Genomic DNA, 13,274 nt, shown 5'->3' with positions numbered 1-13,274 from the left:
CACATTTTCTGGGGTGGACCCTCCAGCTGTATTTGAAGTACTTACTGAATCTTTCTTGCCCTTCTGTGAACGAAAGGGCCTTTTGCCATGAGAAGTGTGCACATAGTGCAAGGTCACTGATTTGCTGGCCAACCTTTGAACTATTTAGCAAGTTTTAATTTTCTGTTTCTGAAGAACGGAGGCTCTCCAGGCCTATTTCAGAGGTCTGGTGGAGATGATGCAAAATCTGAACTTTGAGAGGCATAACAGCAGTGTCCTATAACATCATTATACAGTGCTTCCAAAGTCTCAAATCCAAAAAGGAATGTAGCTTGATGTAGTTCTTCTCTCATAAGGCTCTACGGAATTAATATGCTTAATGAAAGCAGTGCTGGTTTTCGTACCTTCTTCCACTCATCTGGTGAGGTCACTCGAAGCAGATTGTCTGGCACCAACTCCTTCAGGATTTTGGGGATGGTTGCCAGCTGTGTGCGGTCGGTGTTGAAGCGCACTTTATAAATCAGCCCTGCCAGCTGGACAGCTTCATCTCTGGAACAGTTGTGGTAGCCTCTGAGGTACTTCGGCAGCTCCTGGAAGAGACCAACTCTGAATCCAGACAGAAAGGGCTGAAGCAAACACTGACTTAGTCATGCTAAACCTGTGAGGTTGGGCTGAGAGTGTCACCAGGCACAGTCCAGGGGCATCCCAAGAACCTGTGGCTCCTTCTGGAGGTTCTGCATATAGTCATGGAGGAAGATGAGTACCTCCAAGGAACAGTTAGATTAAGGAGCTGTGTTGTTACCATAACTGTGTAGCTAAGGTGTAAGCACTGCGTGACCTAAGTTTGTTTCAGAGGCTAAGCTGTGCTGCCCAGAGGCGCCCTGTTGGAGAGGGAGAAGGTAACATTCCAGCATGGTTACTTTTTCTCCAGTATTTCTTGCCTGGTGTTGACTGCTGTTACCTTTATGCTTTAGGGAGCTTACCTGGTGGTAATGAAAAATAGAATCAGCTTTTAGGTCCTTCCCAGGAGTTACATTCAACCACAGCTTTCTCATGAAGTACACCTCATAAGCTACAGACATAGTAGCACCTGAGGAAACAATGTCTTATTAGTGTCCTCTGTATCACCTTGGAGCTCTGCCTTTGTAATTGGATTGAGAGTTTCTTTAGAAATACAATTCCATTTTTAATAATAACAAAAAAAACAAATAAAGACAGCCACAACAAAATAAACCAACCCACAAAAAAGGCAGTTTTAGATGACCAAGGAACTGCAACTAGTTGTCAGTTCTTGGACACCAATCACATAGTGACTGGTGCAGCATTGGGCTCTTCAGCAATGGAGAATGAGGCTGAAGGCCCCAGCAGTATGAGTGTTTGTTGTTTCTTGCTGCTGGTAACAAGCTGCTGTCTGCTGATGTTCAGCTCACTTGAACTCATTAGTTAGCTCATCAGCTCACCATTCCCCAGTGGCTGTTTTACAGAAACTCATTGTGATTTAGAGCACTAACATCTCTATGCTATATTTTTCAGAAATCCTAGCAGCTGCAACAGCTGTGGGAAGAAGAGGGAAGCTGGAAAGTCTTAGATACCTATTGCTTCTGGAAGCTGAACCTCACTGTCCTGAAATAAGCAAAAGTCAGCATAATTAATATGAAATTAATATTAATTGGAGTTTGCTGTAGATTTCAAGACGTTGGTTATATGTTATAGTGAGGTCAAGAATTGCTGCTGTTAGTGTTACACTGGTTTATGGTAAGTGTTCCCTTAGCAATACAACTTGTGATCTGGTATCACCAGGGGGTAATCTCGAGAACAATCTTCAAGTGACCCAAGGAGACAGAGCAACACTGTGTAAAGAACCTATTTACATGTGTTGGGTGATACACAGTCTGGCATTGCATAAGCCTTGGATTATAGACAAACTAAGTTGTATGTATCCAGATGCGTGTTTTGGGTGGAAGAAATCAACTATTTTGTACAATTCTAACATTCCTGCAGAGATCCCCAGGCAAAGAGATTCTGGTACTTCCAACAGCCAGTGGCTTGTTGCATGAGGCCACTGGGTCTTACTGCTGGTGCAGGCAGTAACCACATATGTACAAATAAAAATGGTAAAATAAGACCCTGTCACACACATGGTAAGATGGAATCAGTCCTGTTTGCTGTTTTCCCAGATCCACACAGTATCTCATGCAGCTTCTTGTCATGCTGGCTGTCTCCTTACCATCTTTCACTGGTTTGTTCCTCTTGGTCCAATCTGTCAGCTGCCTCAGTGAGTCAAAGAAATAGTCTGCTTCATTCTGACTGATCACCTGGAAGCAGCCAAGCGATGAAGAGGAGAAAGGAGGGATTAGTAGAGCATTTAAAATACTACCTGTGCCAACATACCCAAAATGCAAAGCTGAATTTGCTTTCCCTGTCTAGAGCAAGAAAGCATAATTACGGCAGGAAAGACAGAGGCAAGGGGGTACAAAGGGAAAAGGAGAAGTGCTTACATGATTTCCATTTCAAATGGAGTGGGAAGTTATTCCATTCTCTATTGCTTTTTTCTTTCTAACTTCCTTACTGAAAGCAAGCTGAAGATGCCTACCTTATTCCTAGTTATCTCATAGGGAAACATTGTAGTAAGACTGAGTAAGATAACTGGGTTTCTCTTCTCAGGACCACAGCAGAACATCTGCTTGTATTCAGTACTGCTTTTCCCTTGGTCACAATCCTCATGCAGTTCCAGAGAGAATGGTCATCTCAGCAAGGCAGCCAAACTGAGCTTCAGCTCAGACAAGTCAAGTTTTGAGAGACTAGAGAGAGAGCACACAGCTTTCCCTAATGGTCAGCCACAGCTTTCCCTAATGCTAGTGAGTACTGTAGGTATGCAGCACATATCCTGGGCAAAGCCTGAGAGCAAACAGGCTGAATCTAGCAGTGTGCAACATGCAGTTTGCTACCACTCTAGCAGCGCAGCAAGAAAGCCTTTGTCCTGTCAGCTTTCAGTACTGCTTGTGTACCAACAGATTGATAGAAACTCTGTATCTCCCTCCAGCTTCTTCAGAAGACTCCTAGTCTAGGCTGTAGCCCCTCAGAAAACAGCAGCAGTAATGACCTGCTTTGTTGCCTGTTTTCAAATATTGTTGCTTAGGTGGTATGGGAAGGAAGGCAGAGAGGCAGTCTGGCAACCCTGCTGTAGTTGAGACGTTACCTTGTCTGCAATCTTGACAAAGAGGCTGAAACCTTCCCAAGAGCTCAGCTGCAGTTTGGAAGCGATGTTCTGACATAGAGTCCGGTTTTTGGTGTTTGTTCCCACATCAAATGTCTATAAGACAACAAGACTTTTGTTACACAGAGGAGAGGAATAAGTGAGAGCACTGAATATCTTCAAATATGCTCCTGCAAGAATACATGTTGCCTGAAAAAAACAAGTAAGTTCTCACCTGCTCTGTTTCATTGGGGAAGCAAATCTTATGTGCGATCTTAGTGTTGTTCTGCAAGATGGCCTCAACCTCCACAGGATGAGGTGCCCACTTCCTGGAGCCACTCCTGCAAAATACCACCAGCAATGTAAGAGAGATCAGTGCTAGAGAATTAATCTTTGAGGAGTTCAACAGTATTTCATCCAAACAACGGATTCCATGTGCAATGCTCAGTGCTGTGGCATGTGGGAGGCTCTGATGCACCTTTACTCCTACACAAATTCATTCTATTAGCAGGAAGAAACAGAGGGCATTATTGGCACATATACTGAATACCCTGCAAGGAGGCTGTATGAATAAGGCACCTTCCCAACCAGTACCATCACCCCTTCTGTGTAATTCAGCAACAGTTTTCCTTACTGTTACTGAAATGTGAAGATAGTGGCCACAAGGAGCACTACGTTTTATTTTAGCTCTTGCATCAGCGAAAAGATTTGCATACAGATTCAGAATGAATATTACAGCTCAGGAAAGTGTGGACAGCTGCAAGAATCATTACCACTTACATAGGAGCTGGGAGGTAATCACTGACTCATGAACTGCCCTAGTTCTTTGAAATTATTTCTCAGAATAGTGCTGCCCTTTAAAGCAGAGGAACTGGGCCTAAAGTATGAATCATGCAAAAACGCTGATATAGTTAAAGTAAGGACAAATCTAGCACACTGTCATCTGGGGATGGTATTTTCCTGTCCTCAGTGGCACAGAGCAGCCTGCTGGGAAACACTGCACACTATAGCTTTTTTGTGCCAGACTTCTCTCAGGTGGAGTACGTCTCTCAGGAAGAGACCTTAGTCTGGCACCTAGCTTTAGTTATGTAGGCATGAAAACACTTTTCCCCCACTAAATACAATAGCAGTTCCATTTGGAGAAGGAAAGTCTGTGACCCCAAGTTGAACAGTATGTACTCTGGTGCTGCACAGGCCCTGTAAGGGGCAGGTACCTGCCCTGCTCTGTCATCATTTTGCAGTTGGACTTGATGATCTTTAAGGTCTTTTCCAACATGAGCAATTCTATGATTTATTCCTGCACCTGAGACCAAGGGAGTGTGGGCTGGAGGCACAGGGCAACCTCCCATTGCAGCCTCAGCTGACTACCTGGCCAGGAGTGTGGGGCTAAAGCAGTAAACGTTTTTGTGGAGGGAAAGATGTACCTGAGAGCTCAGTTGGCTTCCACCCCATGTAATTGTAGGTCAGTCCTTCAATTCCTGACCTCCTTTCCTAAGCACAGGGAGAGAAATTTTCTCTGCTTCCTAAGCACTACTTACAGGGAGAGAAAATTTGAGTGGGTACAAGTTTAATCTTTGGAAATAAATGCTCTCACAAAACAGCATTTTGTCTCTGTTAATCTTTCCCTCCCCCACACTCCAGATTTGGGGCATTTCTGCAAAGAGATCTCTCCTCTGAAGTAGTCCATTATGCTTTCCCCTCACTGTTTTCCCCACTCTAAAGAAGCTCTATAGAGCTTAGCAGGGCTTTGAGCATGAATAGCATATGATATAGGAGGGTGAGAAAATTTCAGTGTTCTCCATGGAAAGAGTAATGAATAGCATTCTTCGCCATGCATTTTTTCATGCACTTCAAAGGCAAGTTCAGTGTGCAGTGACATTTCCCCAGCAGCACCAAGACTCATCTCCTGCAGTGGGGACAGCCACTGTGTTAGCAAATTCCTCTCATTTTTTGTTGCCAGACTTTTCTATGCTGAGATTGACAAGGGGGGCAAACAGGACAAGGATGGTGTCTGGTGCTCTGAGAAGTGCCCTGGGGTGAACAACGATGGAAGAATCAGGGCTTTGCTCATCTGGGTTTCCTTAAGGACTAGAAACTGTGTTAATGCTCTCTTCTGAGCACGGCTCTGCTTTGCTTCACAGAAAACCAACAGCCACATCAGCACTCTGCAGATCTCAGCGACTTCAGTGGTGTTTCTCACTACGAGTAACACACTCAGAGTATGTTGAGGTACAACAAATATCAAGACTAATCCTCAGACACGTGGTGGGGATAAGGACATGCCATGTCACCAAAGGAAAGCAAGGTCAGGACCTCATCAGCGATACCTCCGGGTTTCATTTCACCCCAATGCCTTTCAGTGTTTGAAATAGCCCAGCTATATGAATCAAGTGATTGTATGTGATACTCAAGTTTGTAAAATGAAAGAAAAGAGTGAAACCGTGACACAGACCTCTCTTAGTGGTTCTAAATCTGTAAGACAATTAAAAGTAATGATTATTTTAAATGAAAAGGTCTAAAAAGAGAAAGGGAAGTAAAAGTATCAACATTTTAGTCCCTGTGATTTTCCAGCACCTGGCAGATGATATTTGAGCACTTAGGGATGCATGTATCACAGGCTGTTTACCTCATCACTGTCTGAATCCTCCGCTTGCAATCCAGGGCCAGTGGCTCTTTCTGACGTGTCTCTATGAACTTCTGGGCATGTTTCAGCAGTGACTTGCTGGGGGGGAACAGGCCAGTGCAGAGCCACAAGAGCTGCCAGCCCTTGGTCACGCTATACCTGCGGGCACAAAGCAAATGCATCTGCTGCAGCCACACAATTCTTCCTTTGACCACACAGCAGCTATAGGGTAAAGAAACACAGTCCCATCACGGTACTTCGTGGCATTCAGCAGAGAGCTGCAAATCAACAGAGTTTTCACACATGAGCTGACAGCCATTTTCTCTGCAGTAACCACAGCCCGTATGTGAAGATAATGCTAAATCCTGGCTGATAAATATCATGACAGTTGCAAATCTCATGAATAAAATATAAGCTCCAGTTTTACAGTCATCTTGGCAGCAGTGACCTTGCTATCATCCTCTTGGAAAGCCACAGTTACTTGGATTGGGCTCTGTCAGCTGTGTCTGTTTGTCTCTTGACCAGCTTTGCTCAGAACACAAGCATTTTACTTGCAATTTATTTTCCCTTACTTATGTTCCTGCTCTGAGAAAAGGAGCAAGCAGATGACATTGTGTAATGAGGTATTTACCACTCATATAAACACTAGTTCCTGCCCATAGCAGGGGGTTGGAACTCTTATCTTTTAAGGTCCCTTCTACCCTAAGCCATTCTGATTCCTCCAGGCTCTGCACCTGTGAAATCTGCCAGCCGAAGCTCTTGTGGCATCTCACCCTCATCAGCAAGAAGGGCCATGCAGCCAGGAGGTGGCCAGTCACTCTGCTTTCACAGCCAGGAGTGTAACATACTTCAACAGTGTCCCAGGAATTGCTCCTAAATGCTGAGCAGTATGGAGTAGCTCCACCTGGTAAGCTGGCAGGTCTGCCTCTGAACGGACACCACAATGCTGCTGAATAAAGAGGTCCTGGCTTCTTTATTCCCATCTACTTTTCTGGTTTTGTAGAAGAAGAAACGCTACATAAATCCTATTTATATTCTACAGGTCAGTGGTGTTTGTGTCTGTGTGGGGGCATGACATGATCCACAGGGCGGTAGCCTGGGAAGGATGAAAGATTTGTTGCTGTGGCTGTCCTAATGAAAATATATGGAAATAGCCACCTTTCAAGCACTGTTTTTTCCACATCAGTGATCCCTCTGAAAACACTGAATGACTCACAAGCCCAAGTTAGTAGAGTACAGCAGGAACAGGGCTGGCACAATGGTCACAGACTCTGCATTAAGCTTGTAAGATTTACTGCATGCAAGGAAATTTACCATCTGATAGTTAAACAGAGTAAAGTTTCTGCTAAGTTTAATATTTGTGCAAGAGTAAGAAGGAAAAGAAATAGAAGCTCCATCTCAAACTTTTGTAGTGGTACACTGCAGCCAGAAACTGGCAAACCGTTTTGTTAACAATTAGAATTGTTTTATTAATGTTTTAAGCTTCTTTTTGCAATTCACTTCCCATGGAATTAGATCAGATTACCATTTCCTAGGTTGGAAAGCAAAACTCTGTCCTGTTTCAGAGACTTATCCACATGCAGGAGCCTCTGTAATCAATGTGTTCTGCAAGCCAGTTGTGTGAGCTCATTGATACAACTGTTCAGAGGATTCACAGGTGGTAAAAGATCCAGACTGCAGGCATGTCCAACCCATGGCAACTAGTAATTAGCCCTGCCCCTCTACCATCATAGCAGCACCTCTTCCCTGCACAGCAGCCTGGCCTGGCCTTATGTGTGTACCCATCACTCAGCAACAACCAAAATATCAGCCCAAGACAATTCCTCTTCACACAGTGAAGCGCAGGCAAGCCAAAAGGTTGGACACCCATGATCTACAGTGAACTACATGTTTGTAGGATGGAAACACTGCCTTTGGGAAGCTGAAAACCAACACAGGATTGGGAGAACAGCCACTGAAAGCACCCAAGAACTCTGCAATGATGATTTTCTCACCAGGCTGCCTTGGGATCTTTCTCACCTCGCACTGTAAGGGAAGGTGTCAGGCCAGCATGTGTGTACCCTCCCCCCTCAGTGTTCTGGGGAGCACCGGTCCCCAGAAGCAGGGTTTTATGCCTGGGTGAGTACCTGTTCCTGTTGTCAGTTAGTTGCTTCATGATCTGACAGTAAATTTCGTCCCGCAGGACCTCTTCCTTGATAGCTGCCACAAATATCTGGTCAGTGACTTCCACGGAGGAGTGTGTCTGCTTTGAGGGGTAGTCCCCCATGAATTTCATGATGGGTGACTGTGCTGTTAAGGACAAAAGCAGGACAATTTGAAAGGTCAGTGGGAGGTATCAGTTGGATCCTAACGTGTTAAAGCACTCTGTTGGGGTCTGAGGGGAAAATACTAAGACGAAGGTCTGGAACTGATTCTCTGCTCATTCCCTTTCCCTTTATAGCAGTTGCTGCTTTTCTATGACTTCAGCTGTATTAACTGTTTGTTCTGGGCATATGAAATAAATCCCGCTCTCTCCTGCAGCCATGTTCTCAGCTAAGTGGGTCATCACAAGTTGTGGAGCGCTGGGAGGGAATGGGACTCTTTTCTCTGAGAGAAGGGAAACAACGCCAAGTCATGCAGAGCTGATAAACCCCCCACTCCTCCTCCTCTGCTTAATGTAAGTGTGCCCCCAGTAATGTGGACGTGGTATTATCTCAGTGGAGGTGTTCCATGGACGCAGCTCTTCTTTCCCCTGAGAGTTCTCAGGTCCCAAAGAGAAAAGTAAAAGGATATCAATGAAGGCCTGACAAGCCACGTCCCGAACATCAGGGTCTGTGCATGCTGCCTTCAGCAAGGGCTGTTTTAAGGGATCCTTAGAGTGTGCCCACAGCTGACTGTGCCCACGAGATTTCTGGAGAACAGCTTTGCTGATGGATTCCTTCTCAGGAGTTCTGAATGAAGACAAGGGCAGGCAATACAAAATTATCAGATCAGTATTGCTATGAACATTACAAAAAAGACTCGTGTGTTTTCCAAGCATATTCCTTCCTGAGACAGTGATCTTCTCTGATAATACAAGAAAGCAAAAATGGGAAAATGCAGCTTCTTTAAAAGCCAGAAAGGAGAATGCTTGCAAAAAGGAGAGAAGTTTAGAAGGCTAAATTTTCTCAAATTAAGTGCTAGCTGGTAAATGCTGAAGAGTGGATGGGAGGTAAGCATAGGGCCTGCTGGAAATAGAAATAAGTTCCAGCTAGAATTCATCTGCTTGTCCCTTTGCATTTCTGCAGACAACAGGTAGAAGCAGGTGACGTGCCAGAATCTCTGCACATCCAAAGTTACAGTTCATTAGAGGGAACAAAAAGAAACCCAATCAGAAAAGGATTCCTTTCTAATTGACTTCAATGATCCTTAAAACCTAGAACTTTCCTCGTGCTCGCACTGCACAGGGAGCTTCACCTGAAGTGTTCATAGGAGAACTCCTCCAGTGTGTAAGGCTTCACTTTGAGATCCTCTTCATCAGGTTCCTCTATGTAGGAGTTCTGCGATGCTGTCCTCCTCTGGTCTGGAGACATCATTAGCAAACTCTGGAAGGACACAGCCATGTACAGATGGACAGGCCTCTGCACAGCTGTCCAGTGTTACTCAGCATATACAAGCAGGTGGTGCATACTAAGGGGTGTACTCTGTGCTGCAGGGGGTGAGAGACTCAGGGAAGTGACTTCATAGACCTAAGAGCAGTGGCCACCAAGATGTGTGATTATCTACAGCACAGTGTGTTCAAACTACACCTGCTTATCACCGGCATTGTTTTTTTGTGGTATTTTTTTTTTGCCCACTTACTGAACTTCTTGTTAGCACAACATCCAATATACTGTCTCCAAAACTGAAGAAAAAAATTATTAGCAGTGATCAATGGGAAACCTTGTGTTTACTCTCTGGAAGCACTTGTTCTTTTAAAGCACCCTGTTATGCTTTGCAGAAAAATCTGTTTATGAGGGTGGATGGTGATAGGACAAGGGGGAATGGTTTTAAACTGAGGCAGGGGAGGTTTAGGTTGGATATTAGGAGGAAGTTTTTCACCCAGAGGGTGGTGACGCACTGAACAGGTTGCCCAAGGAGGCTGTGGATGCCCCATCCCTGCAGGCATTCAAGGCCAGGCTGGATGTGGCTCTGGGCAGCCTGGTCTGATGGTTGGTGACCCTGCACATAGCAGGGGGTTGGAACTGGATGAGCATTGTGGTCCTTTTCAACTCAGGCCATTCTATGAGTCTGTGATTCTATTAAAAATGTTGCTTTTATGCAGGAAAATTCAACTTAATATCTATGATCAATTGCTACCAATTCCAGGTACTGAACTCCCTGATACCAAACAGACCATAATTTTGAAAGTCATTGCTCTGTAAAGCTGCAGCCTTCTCCTTGGAGTTTGGGCTAGATTTAATTTTGTTTACAGACAGTTCAGATATGGCAGAAAGAAATGCTTTTGTATCAGTGGGACATATAGTACTTGTCTGACTTTGGAAGAACAATTAATTTCCACTTATAAGTTTAATCATAGTTAACCGTTATTTATCTCCCAGTCTCTTCAAAGAGATTGTACAGCTTTTCTTACCAGTACTTGACCAGAGGGCTTTGTGAGTGAAGGAATGATGTACATCTCCTCCAGAAATACATTCCCTGTTTTGCCTGTCCTGTCATTCTGGGCATGGATCCAACCAGAGTTTGCATCTAGCCTTTTGTCCTCGGTCAAGATTAGCAAGTCTCCCTTCTTGAAGGACAGGACGGCAGGGTCTTCTGGAATACAAAATAAGGGGGTAACGTTCAGGCTTGACAGACCAAGAAAATGCAAAGGCATTTCAACAGAAAAGACAAGAGAACTGTATTTTGAAGTCCTGAATTCAATTAGCAACAGTAAGTGGTTTGTGTAAATACAGCTAATCCTCCAGTAACACTTCAGAGAAATCAGTTAATGCTAGCCTGATTTTTAATTCCAGTGAGGGCAACAGTAGAACTCTATTTGAATCAAATGGTTGCAGAATTTGTGTCTAGAGGTGGCAGTAGAGCACGGAAAGAAATTTTTCTGGGAAGTATTTCCAGGGAACCCAGCTCCAGCTTCCTACTGTAAGCAGGTTGAGTTGTTGGCCACTGTAAGATCTAAACAAAATAGGCAAGTAGAAAGTAGGCTAATTTGTAAGCAAATGATTTGAATCACATTGCTTTATGCTCTGTATTACTGTGCTGACCACTGTGTGTTATTCCTGAAGCAAAGCAACACTTGGCTGGATTTCTCCCACTTCTCTTTAAGCTCTTTTTAAACTAGTGCTGTGAGTTCTCTCAAGATTTCCTCCTTACCCTGTAGAATAGTTCTAGGACTCACCTTGGAATTTTTTCTCATGCATTGCCACAGCAAATCGTGATCTCTTCTTTAGCCCCTCCAGGAACATCACCACCAGTTCAGCGATGACAATGCTGTTCACAGATGTCAGGACAAATTCTTCGGCATGAAGGGTGATGAGAGTGCAACTCTGTCCAAATGATTTCACTGCCCTATGTATTAACAAGTAGTTTGTTACCAGAGTATCTGAAAAATGTAGAGCTATCTGCAATCACAGCCAAGGTGGTAGACAACTTCATAGATCCTAATTTATATTAGCAGTTTATGACTCTAAAGGACTAAAGTGGTTCAGGTTCTCTGAGCTCCACAATATTTTGTACAAAAATGCTTCGCTCTAGACAAGAAAATGCCCTTCTTATGGAACAACTGAGCAATAATAAAACCTCATTTAGTTCCTTACACTATTCCACCTGAGCAGTGTCACCTTTCCCTCCACTGACTGGGAAGATTCAGCCGTTTCACCATTTCTTTTCTAGGCTGCTCGGAACATGTCCCTCTTGTTTCCCAGACCTAGGCTAACCCACCATTCCAGGTACAGATGAAATCACTTAGGGGGATGGCAGAGAAAGTATACCACCCTCTTACATGGAACCCCATTCTGAGTATGAGCAGGGCTGCCTTCTTCAGATCTTGTCTTTCTGGGACACTCACCTGTTTGTATGGATGCCTGTTATCTCTGGGAATGTCAGCTCAAGGAGCCGCTTTTCTGACTCATCCAAGAAGCAGATACCCTTCCAATTTACAGCAAGTATAAAGTGGTTCTTGGGCAAGCTGGGACCTGAAAATGCAGAAAAATAATACCTCCTTATCAGTGCTATGTACATCTTCCTCTATTGAACTTACATCTGTCCATGACTCTTAGGCTCAGGGTATTACCTGAAAACTTAGTGACTTCAAAGAATCTGGAAAAAAGCAAAGGCCACTGGAAGCGAGCGAAATCTACAAGTTGTTCCTTCACAGCCTGACGGGAGAGACGATCCTGTGTGTATGGGGCCTGCAGCAGAAAAAGAGAACCAGTTTTTCTCAGTGAGTTCTGATTTGCATGATCCAGAGTCAATCAAGAGCAGGTCTTTTCCAGGAGGCTCCTTGCAGCCCCCTGCTGTAAGTGATGTCAGCGGTACCTGAGGAAATTCACACTGGGAAGTCTCCAGGCACAGAGCTTCACGCAGCTAAGGCTGCCTGTAGGCATGTGGATTCCAGATTTCCCTCAAATTCCCATTGACTGATCAGAGTCTAGCACATTTTGGGTGCCATGACAGTTATTCAGGTACTATTTCCATACTAAAATAGTACTCCATCCCATGCCCATCTTGAATCCATTCAAAGAAACTCTATTCAGAGATTTAAATATACTTCATACGTTCCAGCTTATTGTTGAGCCTTGTATGAAAGAGTGAGTGGAAAGGTTCACCTCTCTCCTACTCCTATTTGGTATATGCAATCTGAGATGTTTTTCCTTCTTCCCTCAATGGACAATTCATAAATGGAAATGGGGAAGGAAGCAGAAGCTGGTACTTGAGTGCGGTTACCCAGCAGTGCTAGACAAATCTCTTACCTTAGCATGTGCGTAGGTGATAAGGCTCACCCACTTTTCCAGGGGCTTGGACTTCAGCTGTTTCACTGGGATGCAGTCATGGAGCACTTTCTGCACAAGTTCATTGTGGATAGTATCTCCAAACTGGATGTAACAATACTTGGCACCTATCTCCACCAAATCCTCCTCCTGAAACAATTAAGCCATTAAAAGAAGGCTAAGGAAGATGTCACAAAGCCCAGCTAAGTTCAAGCTTGAAGGCAGTTTTCTCCATTTTTTTCTAGATAACTCTTGACAGCCACCCAGCATAAGGAAAGAGGAACTTCACACAGTCACAGCATCAAAGAGATTATTAGCAAAGATATTTTAAAAGGACCCAAGCTGCCCCCTCTGAAACATGCCTCTAGCTGTCACATGAACTGAAAGTTGCAAGCAAAGAACTATTACAGCTGGCCGTATTGTGACAGCTGGCACAATCACCTGGACTGGAATTGTCCCTTAGAAAGGAAGAGTTGTTCACAGCTGCTAGCAACTTTGTTCATCCTCTTGCTTTTAAATGCACAGGAAA

General features: G+C 44.2%; 1 protein-coding gene across 2 annotated transcripts in view; it reads right to left on the bottom strand.

The window, feature by feature from the left end:
- The window catches only part of MYO7B (myosin VIIB), a 51,617-nt gene that overhangs the window by 4,568 nt on the left and 33,775 nt on the right, over positions 1-13,274 (bottom strand). Inside the window, exons 32-45 of one of the 2 annotated variants that reach the window (XM_015277186.4) lie at positions 12,728-12,895; positions 12,049-12,166; positions 11,824-11,950; positions 11,155-11,324; positions 10,390-10,571; positions 9,234-9,361; positions 8,571-8,728; positions 7,925-8,078; positions 5,802-5,957; positions 3,411-3,516; positions 3,179-3,292; positions 2,207-2,294; positions 963-1,069; positions 384-569 (exon numbers count right to left, since the gene is read on the bottom strand). In XM_015277186.4, coding sequence (XP_015132672.2) covers positions 384-569; positions 963-1,069; positions 2,207-2,294; positions 3,179-3,292; positions 3,411-3,516; positions 5,802-5,957; positions 7,925-8,078; positions 8,571-8,728; positions 9,234-9,361; positions 10,390-10,571; positions 11,155-11,324; positions 11,824-11,950; positions 12,049-12,166; positions 12,728-12,895 — 1,962 coding nt within the window. The remainder of the gene's footprint in view (positions 1-383; positions 570-962; positions 1,070-2,206; positions 2,295-3,178; positions 3,293-3,410; positions 3,517-5,801; positions 5,958-7,924; positions 8,079-8,570; positions 8,729-9,233; positions 9,362-10,389; positions 10,572-11,154; positions 11,325-11,823; positions 11,951-12,048; positions 12,167-12,727; positions 12,896-13,274) is intronic. The other variant, XM_015277187.4, reaches the window with a different exon arrangement.

This window comes from Gallus gallus, chromosome 9 (genome assembly GCF_016699485.2).
Source record: "Gallus gallus isolate bGalGal1 chromosome 9, bGalGal1.mat.broiler.GRCg7b, whole genome shotgun sequence".
In the NCBI taxonomy this organism is placed as follows: domain Eukaryota; kingdom Metazoa; phylum Chordata; class Aves; order Galliformes; family Phasianidae; genus Gallus; species Gallus gallus.
This window is presented reverse-complemented; position numbering and strand designations above follow the sequence as displayed.